General features: G+C 39.8%; 1 protein-coding gene across 3 annotated transcripts in view; it reads left to right on the top strand.

Annotated features, from left to right (window-relative positions):
• The window catches only part of pkd1a (polycystic kidney disease 1a), a 63257-nt gene that overhangs the window by 5755 nt on the left and 34516 nt on the right, over positions 1-22986 (top strand). For all 3 annotated transcript variants that reach the window (XM_034052422.3, XM_034052423.3, XM_034052421.3), the window contains exons 2-11: positions 10539-10610; positions 10862-10930; positions 12120-12191; positions 12534-12703; positions 13530-14192; positions 14673-14850; positions 16813-17033; positions 20608-20729; positions 21175-21325; positions 21883-22133. In XM_034052422.3, coding sequence (XP_033908313.3) covers positions 10539-10610; positions 10862-10930; positions 12120-12191; positions 12534-12703; positions 13530-14192; positions 14673-14850; positions 16813-17033; positions 20608-20729; positions 21175-21325; positions 21883-22133 — 1969 coding nt within the window. The remainder of the gene's footprint in view (positions 1-10538; positions 10611-10861; positions 10931-12119; positions 12192-12533; positions 12704-13529; positions 14193-14672; positions 14851-16812; positions 17034-20607; positions 20730-21174; positions 21326-21882; positions 22134-22986) is intronic.

Here is a 22986-nt window from a genome sequence, read left to right as displayed (position 1 = left end):
AATTATCATACTGTACATTTTAGAAAATGGTACTAAAATAGAGGCCCAAAGTTGATTCCATCCCAGTGTATGCTTTTACCTTCGTTGATATCATTTCTCATAATGGGGAAGACAAAGAGCAGAAGGTATGGCTTAAAACGCACCATGAGTTTCAAAAACACCGATGTAGCCATTTTCCCTGGCACACATTTGTAGGCATATTTCCTGATCTGCCCCAGATTTATTAAGAAGGTAGCTGGTTCATTAACAGTGGGCAGAACTTGTTTTTAGTCTAATTATGGTCATTTGCCACTGCTGTAATTGGTTTATTGGTTGATGTTTTTTTGTAACAAATCATGAAAAAAATGCAAAGACGTCAAAGCTTTCATTACGATGAAGGTTATTTTTTTTTTCATAAGGCAAAGGTATCTTCAAATGTCATATACAGTATATTGTTGCTGGGTTGTTGTTTTTTTGTACACTTTTCTTACTTCTGAGTGGGTTCTGAGTTTTGCTAATTCAGTGAATTTATTTTCATTTTTTCCAGAGGTGCCTACTTGTTCCAGAGGTGCCTACTTTGCTTACAATAAATATATAGTTGGCTTGAAAGTCCCATTATTCAGATAGTATGTATAGAGGAAGTCTGCTCAATGCCCAGCAATTAAGATTGTCAAAAGCCAGATAGACATATTTAAAAATGATAATAACTCAGTATTGAAGCAACATATTACAATTAAAATGGTATTTGAAGCTACAGTCTTAACTCTCCAAGCTATTTGGTATGTATACAGTTGTATGAATCTCAATTTCGATATAAACTAATTGCCACTAGAAACAAAACAAAATACCCCAGGTGTTTCCCTGACCTTGATGTCAGGTAATCCACAACAGAGGACGATTATTCAAGATATTTTCAAACAAAAAAGAGGTTGAAACTGAGTTATGCTATTTGTCTAGGTCTGTGGTCCTAGTTGCAGGACAACTGAATGCATAACAAACAGTCCTAGCTTTTGACAGAATCACGGAAGTACATTTTAGCCAACTGTTTTGTAAGGCTTGTTTCAGATTTTTCCTGAGGTTTACACATTGTTTACACATTGTTTACACATTGTTTAAATATTAACAAACTTACAAAGCTGAGTGAACTCTCCCAGCAGTGCTCTGTGTTCTGTTTAGAGAGATTTCACAGATATTTATTTAGAGCTGTTTGAAATACAGTTTATGGGTCTCGCTTCACAGCAAGCGTGGGAATTCATAATTAATTGCATTCAGTAGGGACTCAAATTGCTGCTCTTATTGAATTTCACTGAAGCAATAAATGCTTCTTGGTAAACTTCCTACTTAAAAAGGATATTTTTGCTACATACTCAGATGAGTAACAATTAGGGATGTAATACACTGTTATGGCTATTATATTAGTTTCTCTTAGTTTTTACAGTGTGTATGCACATTTATACTGTATGACAGCAGGTGCATGAAACTAAATATACTGTCATGTATATTGTCAATGTGCAATTTGTTGCATTATACTGTGCCTTCTCAGATATGTATCCATATACTAGCACCACGTATCGCACAGCTGCTGTGAATCAAGTTCTTCTTTACATTTCTTTTCTGTCTTGCTGTCAGTATGCAGTAGTCATACCCTAAATGGCACTGGCTCAGATGATACTACAGAGACAGCTTTGTTGATCTTGCTACAGTTTATGTGAATGGTGACTTATTAGGAACAAGGAAATGATCATGAAAGGCAGTTAGAACTGAACATCTGGTCAGCTCAGCTATGAAAACAAATTAAATAATAATAATTCTATATTATATATATATATATATATATATATATATATATATATATATATATATATATATATATATATATATTAATAATAAAACTCCCATTCAGAATTGCAAAAATCCTAATGCAGTAAGGGAACGGTAATAAGCAATGAGCTCATGTAATTTGAAGCTATTTAACATCTCTCGTATAATGCAGCTGGGAACACTCCCAGTGTCTAATCATCTGGGTTTGTAATATCTTTGATGACCTGAGAGAGCGGAATGTAAGTGAAGCAAAGCTGCAAACAGCAACAATGTAAATATTCAGCTTCCTGGTAAATTCATACTGTATAAGCACTGACCTCCACATTCCCCAGGCTGCACTCAAATCAAACAAGCCGTGCCGTTCACTGTTAAAGATGCATCATTTCCTTGTTCTCAGGATGTCTAATGCTTTTGCCATCACTCAGGAACACTAGGAGCTAAGACCCCTCACCTGCTTTTAAAGAACAATGGCTTTAACCCCAAGAGTTATAACATGTCAACAAACAAAAAGAAAATTCAGCAGATATTTCTTGCAGAGTATTGACTGGTATAGGCTGTGGAGTTGTGTGCAGGCAACTGCAGTGCTTTGCAATTATGTTGACACCTTGTTGAGTATTTAAAACGTTATTGGTATGCATTTATTGAGCTGGATCAGCTCTTAAAACACCTTTCTCCTCTCTGCAGCTGGTTTGCAGAATACAGTTGCTTTATTAAGCATGGGTAAATGTGTCCTAATGAGCAATGGGCCCACCGCATAGCCTTGCACCTAGCTAAGCAGCTCCTGTTAATAATATAGTATTTGGCTAGATTACTAGTTGTTCGTAAAAGCCACATGGCACCTTTGCATTGAAGTTGAGGAGGACCTTATGGAATAAGAAACTATATTTTATAAAGTTATCTGTGTTCACATGTGTACCTATGGAGTACACTACTCCATGTAACCCTTTACGCTAGTTTTGTTGAATTCAGTGGAAACAAAAATCTTTTTTTTTTTAAACAAATTTTCTAAAATTTTGAAAATAAAGAGTGTTAATGTTTCAACCAACTGCCATGGCTATTGGGTTGCCATGGTGGTTAAGTTAAGCATGACTGTGTTACTGTAGCAGAGGTGAGGTGCACAAATGCTAAGAGACACACAGGCATTTTTTATATGATGAGGTCCTCCTTCCTCCTGCCAAATTTTAGTAGATGGTCAGCATGTAACTCAACAGTATGACAATCCCACCACGGGAAGAACGAGTTTATAAGCGAGGTAATAGCACCTTACATGACTAGCACCTAGCAAGTCATGTAAGATACTGTAGAGTCCAGCAAATCAAAACCTATAGTCTGAACAGAGCTTTCACAGTGAACTGCATATTATCAATATTATCATTTATATGATACATTTGTAGAACCTTTAATGCTGTCTGTATTTTTTTCTTTTTCTTCAAAGGGTACTTGCTGATTTTATGATGGAAAAAAAAGTAAAAAACATCAAACAAAGACTAATTATGGTGTGATACAGATCAGTGCCGAATAGAACAAATAGCTAATCTGAACAAAATTCGATCCTAATCCTGGCATGTACTGTAATATACACTTAAAATAAAACAACTCAAATTAAAGTCTGAAAATGCTGATCAAATACAACTATTTATATTAGGCTACATACAGCCAATTACTAAAAATAGTGTTTAGAAAATGTCACTGGTAGATGTATAATGGCAGTGAAATAGACACCATGATCTGTGCAGCCACCCAGCCTGCTTCATCCTTTTCACTGCTACGGTTTTATATGGGCTGGGGGGGGGGGACATGGCAAGTCAATTAAGTGATTACGGACATGGTCAGAAAAGGGGCTGGTTTGGAATGGACTGAAAGAGCCACATTTGAGTCTGGTGGCGACGAAGATGACTGTGTTGTAAATTTAGTTTAAAAAAAATAGTAGTTACATCTTCTGTTGAAGGGTTTGTTGGAATTGTTTCTGTTAGCTCTATGCACTTCAAGGGGAATGCACAGAAGCTGGAGAGCTAAAGAGATCTGGTCCAGCTGAAGCATTCTTATTCTCTGGAAAACATGCTGCTAGTCCTTCTTATGTCCTTTTTGTAACGTCTCTCCAGCCTTTTAATGGTGATCTCCCTGGCTCGCCGTGTGTCTGTCATGGCTAGGGCAGAATTCCTTGTGACTCCAATGGCCTATAAATACTAAATAGCAAAACAAATGGAAGATGTAATAGCGGGTGGGGGAAGGGTAGGTTCTGAAATCAGAGTAAGTGGCACTAGACTTCCCTTATAAGGAGTTCCCAAATCATATGGTTCATTTTTTTCCTTCTCTTTATTAAATAAAACCATATGCTTTAAAAGTGTCTCTTGCAGGGACTCGTATAGGAGCAGTGACTTGTTAATATAAATTGAACAAGTCAGTGTCGGCATCTCATATAGTCAAGTTTAAACCTCCATTTTTTTTTTTTTTTTTTTTTTTTTTAACTCTGGCTAAAAATAGGTGGTCCCTTGTGATTTCTTTAGGTTAAATAGTGTATTTTTAGCTTGTGAATTTGCTGTTTATGCCAGAAAGGCAGAATGAGGTTGTGTGTGTGTGTGTGTGTGTCACTTCATTTGTGACCTTGTGCTCCTACACTTGCGTTCAGGAAACAGCAGGCTTGTTTTTCTGGGCCAGGACTGTATGCTATTGAAAACATCACAGTGATTGATCTGCAGCATTGATTCATTACTTCTGTAGTTTTGTCACTTATCTTGGAAGGCTGCCAGTACTTATAATCACTATTGACATGTTTTGAAAAAGTTTGAATCTACGAAAGAAAGCAGTCCTGTTTATAGTTGCAAAGACGCTGATAAATTTCACGGGAACCAAGATAGCGTGCGATAATCCCAGGTGTTCAAAATCAATTAGAATGAGCAACCTTCAGTAACTGTGCTTGTGTACCCCAGTCCTGGGTTGATAAGTTGTATCAATGAAATAAACTGGTTCCAGGTTTACATCAGTAATTGTTCATTCGGCTATAGGGGAGGAACTATTTATTACAAATAGTTTGCTCAGTCCTGGTTCCTGATCATTAAATAATATACAGTTTGTTACTGATGGTTTGTTCTGAATTCCAAGACTGGGTGCTGGAATATTTATTCTGAACTTTATTGCTTCCCGGTTATAGCACTGCACAGATTCCTATATTGTAGGTCCCATGGTCTAACTGCAGTTAAAGCATTCGACAGAAATTTAAAAGATTAGGTGCCAGGAAGGTGTCAATGTGGTTCACCATAATTTACTCATAGTGGAGCACTAGCATATTGGTGAAGCAATCAAGCACACAGTTGCCCATGCAGTTCAAGCTGGCTGTTATTTTTTGGCAAGCCTAGCCTTTTCTTTTCTATAAAAAGAATATTTTTTTTTATGACTGGCAAATGTCTATACCGCAATCATTAATCTCAGGCATTGAGCTCACCAGGGATGGATGGAAAAAAAGGGAAGACACTAAATTACGGTTTGAAGTTCTGTTGAGCCAACACCCCTACCTCTAGCCCCTCAAAAAAACTCCCCAAAAGCACAGCTCGCTCACACTGTACTGTAAAGACACTAATAAATAATTCTAAATGTTTGTAAAAATGTACTACATTTCTTTTCTGTATGCCAAATTTAAAGTACTCTTTATATGTCTTCCAAAGTTATAAAGCCTTGCAATAATGTTTATTTTAAATAGTATTTTATTTCAGATTCTTTCTAACACATAGCCACCACAACTTGTAGAGTGAAAAAAAAAGAAAATCCCCCAAAAAACCATCTGCATCAAATAAAGCCTACTCGTGGGAAACAGAAACACACACTGCTGAGCCTCCTCGAGGGAGACGGAAACACACACTGCTGAGCCTCCTCGAGGGAGACGGAAACACACTGCTGAGCCTCCTCGAGGGAGACGGAAACAAACACTGCTGAGCCTCCTCGAGGGAGACGGAAACAGACACTGCTGAGCCTCCTCGAGGGAGACGGAAACAAACACTGCTGAGCCTCCTCGAGGGAGACGGAAACAAACACTGCTGAGCCTCCTCGAGGGAGACGGAAACAGACACTGCTGAGCCTCCTCGAGGGAGACGGAAACAAACACTGCTGAGCCTCCTCGAGGGAGACGGAAACAAACACTGCTGAGCCTCCTCGAGAGAGACGGAAACACACACTGCTGAGCCTCCTCGAGGGAGACGGAAACACACACTGCTGAGCCTCCTCGAGGGAGACGGAAACAAACACTGCTGAGCCTCCTCGAGGGAGACGGAAACAAACACTGCTGAGCCTCCTCGAGGGAGAAGGAAACAAACACTGCTGAGCCTCCTCGAGGGAGACGGAAACAAACACTGCTGAGCCTCCTCGAGGGAGACGGAAACAAACACTGCTGAGCCTCCTCGAGGGAGACGGAAACACACACTGCTGAGCCTCCTCGAGAGAGACGGAAACAAACACTGCTGAGCCTCCTCGAGGGAGACGGAAACACACACTGCTGAGCCTCCTCGAGGGAAACGGAAACACACACTGCTGAGCCTCCTCGAGGGAGACGGAAACAAACACTGCTGAGCCTCCTCGAGGGAGACGGAAACAAACACTGCTGAGCCTCCTCGAGGGAGACGGAAACACACACTGCTGAGCCTCCTCGAGGGAGACGGAAACACACACTGCTGAGCCTCCTCGAGGGAGACGGAAACACACACTGCTGAGCCTCCTCGAGGGAGAAGGAAACAAACACTGCTGAGCCTCCTCGAGGGAGACGGAAACACACACTGCTGAGCCTCCTCGAGGGAGACGGAAACAAACACTGCTGAGCCTCCTCGAGAGAGACGGAAACACACACTGCTGAGCCTCCTCGAGGGAGACGGAAACAGACACTGCTGAGCCTCCTCGAGAGAGACGGAAACAAACACTGCTGAGCCTCCTCGAGGGAGACGGAAACAAACACTGCTGAGCCTCCTCGAGAGAGAGACGGAAACACACACTGCTGAGCCTCCTCGAGGGAGACGGAAACAAACACTGCTGAGCCTCCTCGAGAGAGACGGAAACAAACACTGCTGAGCCTCCTCGAGAGAGACGGAAACACACACTGCTGAGCCTCCTCGAGGGAGACGGAAACAAACACTGCTGAGCCTCCTCGAGGGAGACGGAAACACACACTGCTGAGCCTCCTCGAGGGAGACGGAAACACACACTGCTGAGCCTCCTCGAGGGAGACGGAAACACACACTGCTGAGCCTCCTCGAGGGAGACGGAAACAGACACTGCTGAGCCTCCTCGAGGGAGATGGAAACAAACACTGCTGAGCCTCCTCGAGGGAGACGGAAACACACACTGCTGAGCCTCCTCGAGGGAGACGGAAACAAACACTGCTGAGCCTCCTCGAGGGAGACGGAAACACACACTGCTGAGCCTCCTCGTGGGAGACGGAAACACACACTGCTGAGCCTCCTCGAGAGAGACGGAAACAAACACTGCTGAGCCTCCTCGAGGGAGACGGAAACACACACTGCTGAGCCTCCTCGAGGGAGACGGAAACACACACTGCTGAGCCTCCTCGAGGGAGACGGAAACAAACACTGCTGAGCCTCCTCGAGGGAGACGGAAACAAACACTGCTGAGCCTCCTCGAGGGAGACGGAAACAAACACTGCTGAGCCTCCTCGAGAGAGACGGAAACACACACTGCTGAGCCTCCTCGAGGGAGACGGAAACAAACACTGCTGAGCCTCCTCGAGGGAGACGGAAACAAACACTGCTGAGCCTCCTCGAGGGAGACGGAAACAGAAGTCTGTTTTTCAGATGTTAATGTAAGGTGCCCCACATTTATACTGAGATGTCATTCTTATCTGAGATGGTCCTAGCAAGCAGGATGGGTGTGACTCTCAGGTTTAGTACAATATAAGCCAATTAAGTATGATTTATATTATGATCCAACAATTTGTGAATTGCAAATCAATTACGGTGTGAGGTGGATCGTCAAAGCTGGATGTCTCTCAACACTCGTGGCTACAATTATTTCAAACAAACCAGAAAAATAATAAAACTAGGCATTAGCAAATTACTGGCTCCCCCCCCCATCTTTTGTGTAACTTGATGGATTAAAATTACACAAGATGGCGATGTGTTGTTAAGATGCTTTTAATGATTAATTGGAGGATACTGGCGGCCAGTTCCCAGCATATTAATGACTTTACCACGACTTTTCCACCAAAGCTTGCCAATAACTGGATCCCAGCGTTGGAGGCTGTAGTGGTTCACTTTTAAGATGAGCCTCACTCCTGTTACCGAATGGGGCTGGAATGTACAGATGTTTCCTTTTGGAGACTTCAAGCCAACTTTTCTCACACACAGAACTTCAGTACACACCCGCTTATATGGAGAACCAATTTATAGGCCTGAATAGCACTTATTTAGTGTGTTGTGTGTGTGTTTTTTTTTGGTAGAAAATATGCTAAAAGTTTTACATCCGTGTTTTTTTTTTAATATTGTGTGTAAGAACCAACTTCCCAGCGTTTCAGTGAGTTAATAGGGCAGCAGTGTGGAGTAGTGGTTAGGGCTCTGGACTCTTGACCGGAGGGTCGTGGGTTCAATCCCCAGTGGGGACACTGCTGCTGTACCCTTGAGCAAGGTACTTTTACCTAGATTGCTCCAGTAAAAAAACCCAACTGTATAAATGGGTAATTGTATGTAAAAATAATGTGATATCTTGTAACCATTGTAAGTCGCCCTGGATAAGGGCGTCTGTTAAGAAATAAATAATAATAATAATTAACGCACCTTTGTCTGGGGAAAATGTGTTTTGAAAATAAACAGTGGAGGTACTTATATGCTTTTGATGCCATAGCAACTACACTCACTTATTTCTATTTAAATCTATTAATGGTGTAACAATCAACTATTCCTTTTTATTTCTTCTAAAAATACATATTGAAGGTCATTCATGTTACGTTGATTTTTTGAAATTGATGTTTGATAGGTGATTCTGTATTTTTTTTTATATAATGTTGTCTCTTCACATTTTATTTTGTTACATTTTTGGTAAAATATACCATAAACAAGGTTGCCAGTTTTGCATGACAAGTTTCCTACGACTGAATATCTATTTTCTCCTTTTGCGATTTATGTATTTGACTTTATTTCTGCAACAGAAACTGTGTCATCATATATGCGCCTCCCAAGATTGTTATGTCTATGTCTGTGCATATAAATAGTCCTGCACTTTCTGAAAACCTATAGTTTGTGTCTAAGCCAGTACCTGATGTGCTTGAGAAGTGTGAACTTGTTTTTTTTTTTTTCAGGTCCACATGATTTAGAAACCGTTCACATGCTGTCAAATTCAGCAGCATTTCTAATGAATAATGTAGGCCTTGTTCTTATGAATTGGGAGCGAATATTCTAGCAACACTGCTATGGGATTTTCCCATTATAATTCTGGCAGACGTCCATGCTATGACAGACTGTGCATGACATATGATGTTTTTTCCTAGCTTTCCTTCACAAGCTCAGATGTTGGTTGGGTAAACCAATGAATTGGAGAATGGGGAAAATGACATCATTGTTGGCAATGAAGAGGGACGTGTTCAGGATAGTATCACTCAGAGAGTTAAAATGGCTGTCACTTGATTGACCTTGTGAATGTTCTGTATGCTTTTAAGATCTTTTTGTTAACTGGATACATTGGGTTGAGGAGGGGGTTTGTGAGTATTTGTCAGGATAAATGTTCAATCAAAGTTAGGGTTTTTTCTTGTGTAAAGAAGTTTGAAAAGTTGGATGTATCCCCTCATCAGATCATGTGTTCATTGGACTTTTTTTAATGGTGAAAGGTATTTTCAAATGAATGTCCTTGTTGCCAGTTGAAAAGTAATTCATACACCAGCGTTTGTTCAAATTAAATATGCCCTGGAGAGTGTGTTTTAAATGTGACCTCAAATATTTGTATAAGTAGTATTAGCAAGCATTTTCCCTTCACTTGTTGTTCCCATGTGTCATGCCTGCATCTCTGATTGGTTGAGATACCAGAGGCTTTGTATTCACATCTCCCATACATGCATTCTAGTAAGTAATTCACACAAAGAGTATCTACTCCACATACAGGACTGGACGATGGATACTAAAAGTAATTTTTGGGCCAATAAAAAGGGGGATCAACAAAACAAAAATGACTGAATTTGCTTTTTAGTGGAGGTAGTTTTGAGGTAGGAATATGATCTGTGACAGACACTTGTCTGGTGCCAGTGATTTGAAAGAGTTTCCATTAAACAATTTGACAGGGGTCTGCCGCTCATTGTACAAGTGCCTAGAGGTTTGAGTACAATTGCGTGATAACAATTGCAGGGTAACAGAATGCCCTTTGTTTGTGGCCTGAAGCTACTGTAAACATTGTTAATGAAACCTATGAAAGACTATTGAAAGAGAGGACAACTGACAGTATCTCACAGGGAGCACATAGTCAAGCCAATTGTGTATGGGCTGGAACTGTCAGATCACAACATCGTATCAACAGAAACATGACCGTGCCTAACCTATTACACTGCTAACTGTGTCAGTCCCCTGCGCACTGCTTGTGAGACTTCCTTTTCCTTCTGTAGTAATAAAATAACCTTTCAATCACTAAAACCGTGTTGTTGAAAATGGAAAAGTGTTTTGGTATAATTTGTAACTAATCAACTGTCTGAGAACCAGCACACTAACAATCTAAACATCTGTTTTACATATAAACAGCAGTCTTTCATTTCCTTTTTATAGAGATCTTTCACAGAATCGTATCTCCTTGATCGATGCCAATCTCTTTCAGCGTTTGACTTCCTTGAAGGAATTGTAAGTATATGCTTTTTTTTTTTTTTTTTTTAATACTGTAAAGAAAAAAAAAAAAAAAAAGTTGACCCTAAAAAGTATTGAAAAGCAGGTCTACTTCAGTATTTTTATGACCTAGTTAACATGGTAAAGTGGTGTAAATGCTAAGCACGGGGAATAATACAGTGCAAATTTACTGTGTTAAATAGTTTAGATGAACAGTGCCTGTAATGTGTAAATGTAATTGAGCCTTTTGTGTTTTCTACCCTATGCAGATATCTTCAAGGTAACAATATAAGTATGCTTCCTCATGGAATCTTCTCTTGTGGAACATTATCCATATTGTAAGTGTATCTACATTGAACTTTGGTTTGAAGTTTCATGGCTTTTAATAATCACATTTAATAGATTGCTGTGGTCCATAAAAACCTGTATGTCCGTAACATTGTTTTCAGTGCTGTACTTCGGGAAAGAATTCAGTTGACATTGAATGTGTGTTGCATCCGGGAGGTTGAGTTCTTTTAAAAGGAAAATCAATTCAAAATGTACCTTTTTTATTATTATTTTTTTTACAGTAACTCTGTAATACAGCACACAGTCTAATCCGGCACAATTTTCCGGTCCCAAGCGACGCCGGATTGGACAGGTTTTACTGGATGTTATTTGTTCATAGCCAAGTTTGGTTATGTGAATTACCACTGACACCTGTGTTGAATCTCTCTTACTATAAGCTGCTTTGTCTGGAATTTAGTACACTGAATTGGGCCCTGTGCTTTGGGATGTCATCAGCATAGTGTGTGAAATAAAACAAAGTAAAGTTAGTGGTCTCGTCTCTAGTTCATGCAGTCCACATCCCAAATCCACCATGCAATTACTACAGCACACAACCCAGCTGTTCATGCCCACAGTGAGGTAAGCAGAGAAGTTAAACTGAACAGCAACAATTACAAATGAAGTAAAAACACTGCTCCACAGGAACAAGCACCCCTTTCTAGGCAAAATCTTAAATCTGCTATTATGACGTGTCCAAATCTTATTGCATCAATTGTATTATTCTCCAGTTTCTATTGCTGCTTGCCCATAGGTTTAAATGTAAATGCGTCAGAGCGTATAAAATGATGGTTGATTTAATTTGGCGACGCTCCAGGTAGTTCACAGGAAGAATTAGATGATTACATCAATGTGAGGCACAGACAGGGACACATTTTTTCAGTTTAACAGTTACAGCAAACCAGACTCATACAGTGCAAAGGCCCTACCTAATCCGTCTCGTTTATGTATTGTCTTGATGGTCTGTAGTCTAGTCAGTTTGACTGAAGAAAACACAAATATCTACGACTCTTCATTATGGCCTATAACGGTAATAAAGGTAGTTTTTCAGTGTCTTCAGCAGGGTCGAATTTATTAGAAAGCGGTTGGACTGGGTATTGTAGTGATTCTATTTCTATGCACTATGCTTCTGTTTTCCAAAGCATCCTGATTTCCTGTCATTAATCATTTCAAAGATGTATTTTCTTCTTTTTTCTGTTGCAGAGATTTAAGCAACAACCAGATTTCTACATTAGAAGAAGGAATGTTTCATAATTTATTTAATTTAAGTGAAATGTAAGTATTTGTGTACGTAAGTTTCCTTTATAAACCATCACATGTGTAGGTTCTTAGCAGTTCTGAGCACAGGACTTCTCACATGGATGTTATTGAATTCTTCAATCACCCCCACAGCACAATCTGCTATGCATCCAGTCTGTCTGTGTTTAGTGCCGTCCCTTGTACTGCTTTAAGAACGGAGGCACATCCTTTGCAGATTGCATGAGGTCATTCAATAAAGGCCCTCTGTTCACCAGCACATGTTCGCAAGCACTGAAACACACATGAGCCAAACATAGCTTCTTTTATACTGACTGACGACTGACTCTCTTTGTTTTTTTTTCTTACTTCGTTTTTCAGAAACTTGAGTTTGAATCCGTTTGTTTGTGATTGCAAACTCTTCCAGTTAATTCGTTGGATTGCAGAGCAAGGGGTTGTTGTCCGTCATGCCCAGTCCACACAATGTGCCGAACCTCCTGATGTAGAAAACCTGCCTCTGTTAAGTGTTAATGTCTCCAGTATTACATGTGGTAAGTGTTAAACTCACTCAGACCCAAGGTGCAAAGGCATGTGAAGGAAACAACCTGCTGCACCACCTAGACCAGACAGAATTTCCTATCATAGTTCATTATTTCAGAAGAAATAAACTCTGACCAGATACCCAACAATCATCAACCTTATTCCACCTCTTCATACAAACTGCTACTTATTGTAAAGTGTTACCAGAGACATCCGGAAAACATATAAACTGCATAGCCGTATCATAACACTGAATATTGAGATGGAATGTCAACAGATGTCACCATCAAATCATAGAGAGTATAAAATAGCTGTGAGCCTTTACTGTGGATGCCAAGGTAAAATGAATGGCAGTACATTCTGAATTTCTGTAGTACTTCAAGGTGTAGTGTGCTACTGACAAGAGGAAACAAATCTAGTTTATAATCATGCCGGGCCAGTATGGATCAAGTACCCTTGCAGCAATCCTTACATTTAGAACAGACTGAATATATTTGAAATATGTGGGGAATAGCAGCATCTTCATTCTGACCCAGTCTTGACCCGATCTGGACTGTGGAATAACATATTAAGTGGCATCCTCATTCTCCTATACATTGACGCTATATCGGGTCTGTCTAAACCATACCTCAATGAGAGAGAGCATTAGATACTGCTGGGTAGTATTGGGTCATCGTTTATAAACTCCACTCCTATGATCTGGTACAAAATGTATGCTTTTATGGCTGGTTTAACAGATCCTTATTTGCACTATTGGACTGTCTTACATAAGGGAAGTCCAAGATTAGTTTGAGCAGATCCTTTTTGTTTTTTAAACATATCTTCCTCTGTCTCCAGGGCTTAGCTATGCAGCCTGTTTGTTTGAGAAACACACAGGGAGGAAAGAACTGGTAATATTTTCATCATTAACATCTGGGAATTTCACGAGAAACTCCTGCAATGCACTTTGCTTCAGCGCACACCAGCCATACGGGGGCCTGGGCACGAAAAACGAATGTCTGTGTGGCACAAACTTTGAACCCAACCTAATCAGCGAATCCCAGTGTTCAGCTGCTTGTTCAGACCACCTGGTCATGAGGGACTGCCGCTGGACTGTCGCACAGCAAGCCTTCATGGTGGAGTTCTCTGCACATTTTATGCAACTCGGCACTTTCAGCATCCACGAAGAAGCTAAGCTAAATATCAGTATTTCTGTTTCTGTAAGCACTTTATTATGGGACTTTGGAGATTCTACACCGTTGCTGAATACAACCAAAGCCTCAGCATCTCACAAGTACGCCCTTCCTGGGAAGTACAGGGTTAACGTCACCCTATTTGCAGGGGCGGAAGTCACTTCCATTCAGACCGAAGTCAATGTCATCATTCCACCAAGGCTGGAGCTCAAATGCCCTACTGCAGTTACAACTAATGACAGCATAGATATCCATATCGCAAACTGGGATGGAACAGATGGAACTGTTGATTGGAATATTGTGTCGGAAAGTGGCGAAATAGGCAAAGGTACGTTTTTGAAAAAAAATTGTCAATGAAAAGCTTTAGTCAGAATTTGGAGAAGGGAGTTAAAAAAAAAACACAGCTACTGTTTATCGAAGTGCCATAGTAAATTCAAACGTGTTTTGTTAAACCATTAAAATTACCTTTGCATGAATATAAACTACTAAACAAACTAGAAGCCTTTTTCATACACCTAAATATATCTGCAATAGTATATGCAGTTTTACTACTATGCTGTATGTAGTATGCAGCAGTACCACATAATGTTTACACTACCACCTGGCTTACTGTAGCTTCCTTCGTGAGGTGCAAGGCCAGTTAATGTTGGGTTATTAGGATAGACTAAGAATAAGGTGGCCTATGCTGTCAGCCCTTTCTAGAATGCAGAGGTTATGCAAGGTTCTTGGCACCACAGTAGTGTATTGTAGTAGTATTATTGTGTTATTAAAAGCCACCTCCAGTATTGTCATTTCTTTCCCCTGGCAGCCCCATTTTGTCCCTCTGATGGGCTCTTGCACATTGGAAGCCGTCGCTGTTACCAGTTAATCAGAAGCAATTCTACGTGGCAGGAAGCTCGACAGTTTTGTGCGTCGCGTGGCAATGGTGACCTGGCCACAGTGACCAACCAAGACGTTAAGAATTTGCTGATAACCCTCATAGGAAAGTAAGTAGATAAACCAAAGACCTTTATTTGCCATCTGTACTTATTGGCCATCTGTATTTCTCCTTTTACAAAAAAAAAAAATAGTCATTACTAGTTCAGCTTAGAAACATAAAAAGGGAGATTGTAGCCATGTGGAAATCTTCCCGTCTTTTCAGTGAGGAGGAAATGGCTGTCTGTTTCTCTGGGCAGCCTGTCTGTGGAAAACACAAGCGCTTTTTAAGAGGTTGGGTTTAAAGAGTTTGAAGCCATCACATCATCCACAAGTGAGGTAGAGAACCCCTCTTATAAAAACAGATTCTGTTTATACGGTTTGGGCTTTTCATGTGTATTGTTTTATACCTTCTTTAGTTCCAGTATCCAAACACTTCAAAGTGATTTAAAGAATTAATAAAATTAATTACTCCAAAAAAGTCCAAAGTCATTTTATAAATTTGTTGTCGATTTTTTTTTTTTTTTTTTTTTAACTTATTCTTAATGTTTCTGTTTTCTTTTCCTGGAAATATTGGGGGAAAGAATTCTGGGGAAAAAAAGCGAACTTCAGAAACTGAGCTGAAATTTGAGTAAATGAAAGATGGTTTCTAGCATTGTAGGTCCATATATTTTAGAGTAATTGTCACATAATTAATGTACCTAGTGGAATGTATTATTAGTGAAGTACATCTAGTGCATTGCTGTTAAGGGGTTACTTAATGTCAATCCTGTATTTCTGTATGCTAACCACCATAGCAATCGACATTACTTAATGGGAATTGCATGTAGCGTAATGGCATGTGTTTCCTGCCTCACCCCACGCCCATAAACACATTCATTTAAAATATGAGGTTCAGCCCTTTTAATTGCATGCTACTGAAAGTACAGCCAGTTTTATTGTGAGTGAGAACACATCCTGTCAGAGCCTCCAGAGATGATGTTCATAATTTACATAAAGCCTTCCATCATAACGCCCCGAGTAACCAATACATCGCCCCTCAATACGATCCCCCCGACAGTTTAAAGGCTGCACCAGGTTTCACAGACAGGAAACCTGCCAAATATCAGTATTATGTAAGATGTGTAGAAACACTGTACCGAATCGTTTTTTTGGCAAACCAGTTATGCCTTTTCTTCTCAGTTTTTACAGATGTGGCATTTGGCAGCACCCCATGAGAAACATGTCTATAAAAAAAATCTAAACTGGAGCACACCAGCTGCAGAGTGCATGGTTTTAGGCAGAGATATTGCTGGGCCAGGCAGCCCAGTAAATATAATTCTTCTCACTTTGTTCCGACTGTCCTTAGCAACAGACAGGGGAGTTGAAACACCCAGTGCTATTTTCACAGAGGAATCGCTGCTTATGTTATTCAGTGGTCACCAGGCAGACTTGTGTTGGAAGCAACTTGCATAGCATTCTTTTTGATTGACTGCAATAACAAGAAATCCCCATAGAAACCAACAAATCTCCTCTCAAAGCACGAGAGGCATATAAAAAACACATGGGGATAGTTAACCTTGTCACCGCTGGGAGAACTGGAGCATTACTGGTTTTACATGCGTCACACTTTAGTTTAAGGGTCCGTTATGCATCAACTAACGTTATTAAAAATGTATGCATATTAACGAGTGATAAGAGATTTATTAGAATACTTCTATATACATGCAGTGCTATTAGGGGAAAGTGTCAAGCTGTACAGTATGTTATTTTGGCACATAAGATGGCGTGTTTTGTGCTTATAAAATGGTCTAGGAAATATAATAATGTATATTATGTACATATATTGATTTGCTGATGCCAGTCTTGTGCCCTGTTGAAACAATTGCTTGAGTTGGAATCCTGTTAAGCCAATCAAAATGATCATATTGTCCATTGCATAATAGAATCTATTTTTGGGTGATTTTATGTTAAAAAAATAATAAAATGAACATTTACATATGTAAATGCCACTGTAAAGTCAATTGCAATTATTACTATTGCTGTGTTTTCAGTGAGAGAGATGCATGGATCGGACTCTGGTATAGCGAAAGCGACAGATCCCTCAAGTGGGTAGACGGGTCAGCTACAGATGACCTTGAAACCTTGTTGACTGGCGAACCAGCGTCAAGATCTGAAAACACATGCTTGACCATGGACTCCTCTGGCCAATGGAACCCCAAACTGTGCTCTACGAGAGCCGCGTTCATCTGTGAATACAGACATCAGCCACAAGGTATGAAACTGCTACCTAACATCTAACAACTGCAAAGGTTTTTGAGTCATATCTATTCAGTGTGAGTGCATGCCAAAGTGGATGCACAGCGAATCACAGAGATGCGTGGTAAAGCAAGGTAAAACATGCTTCAGCAAATGCATTGTATACAGCATGGTAAACTGCAAAATTACTGGGCAAATTTACCAGCATGAACGTGTGATAAACTACTGTACATAGAACCTGTTTTATCCAAATCCCTCTGGGGACATAGATAGAGTTTTTCTAAGCAGGATTTTAGGTGAAGAGTTACTGAGCTGGTACTGGTAGGACACAGGCCACGAACACTATTCCATTTGGGCTGTTCAGCAAAGCAGATTCTGTTGTATTTTTGTTTTTAACAGAAATATGCTGCATTATTGCTGCAATACATTTCAGTGTGTAATGCAATGTTGGGTTACTTTTGCTGTATTCGTGCTTCAGTAGTACGGGTGTTTTGCTGTTGGTGTTAATTTCATGGCTCCTCCTGATTTATATTATCCAGCATTGGCACGAGTACACACACTTGTCTGGCACGATTTATTTTCTCAGATTGTATAGAGCATGCATTACTATACATGTTGTTTCTTCCTTAAACAAACATCAGCCAGTATTAACAGATTAGGATCACACACAGCACGTCATTTGATTGTCCTGTTGATGGACTTTACAATATGCTTTGTGTATTGTGGTAGAACGAATCGAGATAATACAACAACTACTAGCTGATTTATGAGCCAAATATTTTAGGAACTGCATCCCAACAAATAAACATCAAAACCCTATTTGGAGATTGGCAAGCAAAGCAAGCCTTAATAAGTTTTAATGATAATGCAAGCTGTCATAAAGAGGGGCCACTGTTTCAAGCAGCTTGAAGATTTCATTTTCCCTGCACCCATGTATTGTAAGCTACCATACTGACTCGGCACAGAACTGAAGCAAACTGTTTTCATTTCATTGTTGTCTTCTGTAGCCTACAGACTCAAGTGAGACTTTGCTCATTTAACTCCTGTAATAAGTCTGGGCAATTAAGAGCAGAGTAAGCAGGAGGTTGATTGCTGACCAAACTTGATTATTTTTCAAATCAAATCTCAGATTGGTTGTAAACACTGGAATGCTCTATTTTGAAATGAGTAGAATCCATGTCAATACAAACTTATCGCAACCTCCTGGTGAATACTGGAGCTTGAAATACACTGGAAGGTCCAGCTGGCTGATCCCTCTCTCATGACTTGGACATGAGTCAACCCAATCGGCAGATGCTGAGAATCCAAAACTAAAAAAAGGTTAGCTCCAGTCCAACCACAAAGCTCTCCCTGCCAGATTCCAACAGAGACCAGCATGGAAGGTGACAGCCTCTGCAAGTGTACTGCAAGCAGCTGGACGGACTTAAAGCAACTGCAGCTAACACACTGGCTCCATAAATGTCTCCGCAATGCACATATATTCATTTTATAGGTCTCAAATGTGCAGTTTTGGGGGGAAAAAATGTAGCAAACATGTATTTTCATTTCAAAACATGATATATGGTTCTACAAAAAACATTTTGGAAGTCATTCTTTTTCACTGTCTTGTACTTCCTGGTCTGTTTCACCTGGAGAGTGAAATTGTCCCCACCTCCTTTACTGGCTTTTTTCCGGTCAATAACCAATCGGCTACTTTTCTTTATTTACTGACGTGCTTTCAGCCAGTAACAGGCTTTGACCCACAAGACACTGCTGAGGTGAAATGAGTGTGCCTGTGCTGGACCTGCGGGCACAAAGTGAATAAACTAAAACGCCATATTTGAGCCCCATGTAGCTAATGGAAGTGCAAAATGGCAAGGATTTATAGAATTATTTTGTTAGCTACAATTAATTTAAATTACTAACTGAATTTTTAAAGGCTATTATCACTGCCCCACCCCACCCCTATATTGAAACCCCTCTAAAAACAGTATAGAACAGCCCTCTATTCCATGAAAGTCTGTACAATTTTCCCTGGGCCTAACTGGAGTCATTCTAACTGGAAAAGGAGACTCCGATAACATGGAGGAGAAGGCATCTCTTTAGTTTTGTGACCTTTTCAAAGTGAAGAAAATGTATTCAAAATGAAATGTTCTGCTGCTCAGTAATAAAAAAGAGACACTGTACAAAAGATATCAAAACAAACAAACAAAAATGTTAGAAAACTTTAATTCAAAAGGAGTTTGAGTCTTCCAGCCAACAATCAAAAGGAAGTAACCTGGGAATTTTTATCTTGAGCAAAGATGGGAAAACTCACAAGATTAATCGCATAACGAAACTGGCACCAGGATTACTGGAAAGAGTCCACCCCTTTAGAATTAGAATTACTCCTGGTTTCAACTTGGAAAATACAAGTTCACACTGCACAGTAGTAAACACTAACAGAAGAGTGGCACTGTACCAAAACAATTGTTATGAATAGAGCTATTACAAATCCATAGCCCTTTCTCCTACGAGAGAGTGTGAAAGAGTAAAGATCTTTCTCTTTCCTTTCCCTGAGCACGTGTTGTGTTTTATATTTAACTATATTTCTGTTTTCAATTAGCCTTCAACTAAATATACTTAAAAATACAGACTGCCTTCCTGTTGTCTTTTTTAGTTCCTCATTTCAGAAGCTCCATCTGCTCCACTTCGTACAGTATAAATTAGGTAAAGGTAACAGTTTTGAAGGTTTCATCACACAACATTCTGGAATTTCAGTCAGGTAGCATGCAACAGCAGATATTAATGTAGCTAAAAGCCAGGCTAGAACTCAATTATATATTGGAGCAAAGGAAGTCAGGAAAATAAACATTTGCGTGCATCATAAAGTAAAATTATTAAATAAAATGAAAAAGCAAATTTAAAACTACTGTGTCTATTTCTGAAAAGCATTGATGGAGAAAACAAATGCAAAGTCAGTTGCCATAGAATCGATCATAACATTGCCACACGTCTCAAAGCCAGATGTGCATTTACACAATAAAGGCCTCTACTGCAGCCAAGCTGGCTCCAGACAGGGGTGAGGCAGCCTTGACCAGATGTGTATTCTGCAAAGGGGCCAAGGTTCTCACTTCACGACAGTATGGGTTTCCAGAGTTTCTTTTAGTTTTTAAATAAATATTTGTGACTAATATAAGATTAGGCTTCAGTTCTTTTGAGGTGGTCCAGCAAGATGAGCACATGCTGTGATGAAGAACACTGCTAAAATTATATAAGCACCTACTTAAGACTTTTTTTCAAACACAGCAAGATCTAATTTAAAGCTCATGCACAGTTAATTACAAACTACCCTCGCTCTAACTTGTCCAAGTGTATCCCTACATATTTTGTCTTTTCTTCATCCTAAGCCTATGGCTTTTCATTGCATACCCGTGAATGACCCTAAATGGGATACTTCAAAGGAGTCATATTGTGAAGCTCCAGAGGCATCTCTTGGATAGCTATGGCTTAGGAAAAGGAGCACATTCTGCGTACAATAAATTCTAGAAAGTGTATTAATAAATAGAGTACATTACAACACAATGTGCAACTCTGCTGTTCTGTAACCACAAAAAAACATGCTCTTCTAGTTGCAGAAAAGATACCTGATGCAGATTACTTTCTTGAGGGCTGTGCAGCTTTTAATGAGAATGCACCTTTAAGGACTGTAACAAGATCGGCTTCTTTGAGTTCCCCAGCAAGGAGCGTTGAGGTAAGACTGGAACTAGCATGCCCTACAGCCTCCAAGCCCTCTAGAGAAATGACCATGCGAGTCTTGTGAATTATCTGAGGTTTATATAATGAGTCATCTGCAGTATATGTTGGCAGAGGGGCAGAACCAGTGGATAATGAGAAATCATTTTGTGAAAATACACAATTGGCGCGACTTACGGTTTCAGTCAAACTCAACAATCCTTTGTATTTCTATAGAATAAAAAGCTTTTACTGTTTAATACATTCAAAACCTACAGTTTTTTTGTTGCAAGCTTCTGCTAGCATGATATTAGGCTGTTTCCTCCATTTACAAGTTTAGCACAGTATGTCATAGCAAATATAGTCAGCAAAAACCACAGTAAACTAAATACAAGACCACATTCATTTTTTACTTCAGCCGGGATTCAAAATGTAATTAACGCTGGCCTGCTTGTCTTTGTAAGCTGCTGGTGTTTCCTGGACTGTGGTTCAGGCAGGAGGGCACATTGGCTGCTCTGGAGTTTGTGACCCAGGCCCTGAACAGCACAGTGCAAATAAGGCTTCAGGTTTACAGACCCAGCTGTGACAGGCTGGGTCTCAACCTAGTCTTGCCAGGTTTGTGTGTTTGTCTCCTTTGTGGTATTTAAAATGTAACTTCGAAGCATGCCAGTCCTAAAATCAGCAGTAAAACTGTAAAGATCTAAGGCAGAAGCCAACGTGTTTTGTCTGCTTGACAAATTGATCCATGCATTGATTTAAGAATAAATGCAAAGAATATTGCATACCACCCGTTAGTGGTAAATAATATAATTATTACATTCATGAATGTTTATGGTGCCATTTGAGTATGCTGTTCAGCAGAATCCATTATGCTTTATGAGCAAATAATTGCATGTATCATTAAATCTAAAATCATCTGTATGTGGTATTTCTATACAATTCTTTTGTTAGTTATTTAAATAGGCATATTGTTTTAAGCAATAAAGAACATTAACAGCTGAACAGACACCATACATGCACAATAATTATGTTTTCAAAAGGCTTATTCTATTTTGGGGGGGTGTTTATCTTTAAAGGACAATTTAGTCTCAATAGCCAGGGCAGTAAAATGATTTGTTCTGGAAAATGGCAAGTACTGTATTATGATGCCTAACTGTTGTATGCCTCTGTAGGTTGTGGAGAGCACTGTGTGGCCACCGCTGTTTGTCAGACCGAGGCAGTGAGCAACATGACTGGGGTTTGTCCAGCCAGGTATCAGTGGTGCTCTTTTACTGCAGGCTGTTTGCCAGTAAGCCACGCCTGCCATTCCAGTCTGTGCACAGTCTGTCCAGCTCCCCCTCTCTATGGCAGGTCTCAGCCAGAGTACAGCCTGGTTCATGAGCTTCTCTTCACACTTTTACCTGCTGTTTCAACTCATTATTTGGTAAGTACTTTCTTTACATTCAACTGTCGACTTTTTAAATGTCATGTCCTTTGAGATTATTTGGATGGAAATACAAAACCAGGCTTCCAGTGAGGGGTGGGGCAGCTCTGACATTGTCTCCTAAAACCATGCCTGATGAACAATATGATACAATTTTACACCACATTTTCTGCATTCAGGCAAATCAATATTTATTATTCTAACATTGTGGTGCTTAGACTAGTTAAAATATTATATATATATATATATATATATATATATATATAGTGAAAGAATCAAACCTCTTTGCACTCACCACGGTTCGTTGCCCCTTTAAAAACACTGACCCAACACACAGAAATGGATTTTTGAAGCGCGGTTGCACTATTTTTAATGAAACACAAAAACAAAAAACAAAACAAACACCTAGCTCTCTTTGAGCACTAACTAAACAGAACAGGAACCTAAACTAAAACAGGACAGCTAAGCTGTTTACCTGTAACAAAACAGCGCACACACAAAAAAGGCTTCACTCTACCTTTTTCTTTTTCAAATTACGGCTGTACCCACACACCAGCACAGTCGGGCCTCTGCCCTCTTCAGCAGCCATCCAAAGTGGGCTGACTGCTCTCCTTTTAAACGCTGCACCTGGCTTCAATTTTCAATAGTAGCCAGGTGCAGGTAATGATTAATAATAAAACAATTAACAAAAACAATTAAACAATTAAACAAAACAAAACCAAAATGTGCCTTACGCACATGTTTTTCTGCAGGGAGGTTTTAACCCCCTCCCTGCTGTCAATATATCAGTCAAAATAAACTTATCACTTATATTTGGATAAAATTCACTAGAAGTGATCGAAAAATGACAAAC

This window comes from Acipenser ruthenus, chromosome 22 (assembly GCF_902713425.1).
Source record: "Acipenser ruthenus chromosome 22, fAciRut3.2 maternal haplotype, whole genome shotgun sequence".
Lineage (NCBI taxonomy): Eukaryota > Metazoa > Chordata > Actinopteri > Acipenseriformes > Acipenseridae > Acipenser > Acipenser ruthenus.
The sequence above is the reverse complement of the archived record's forward strand: the minus strand, read 5'-3'. Positions and strand labels throughout refer to the sequence as shown.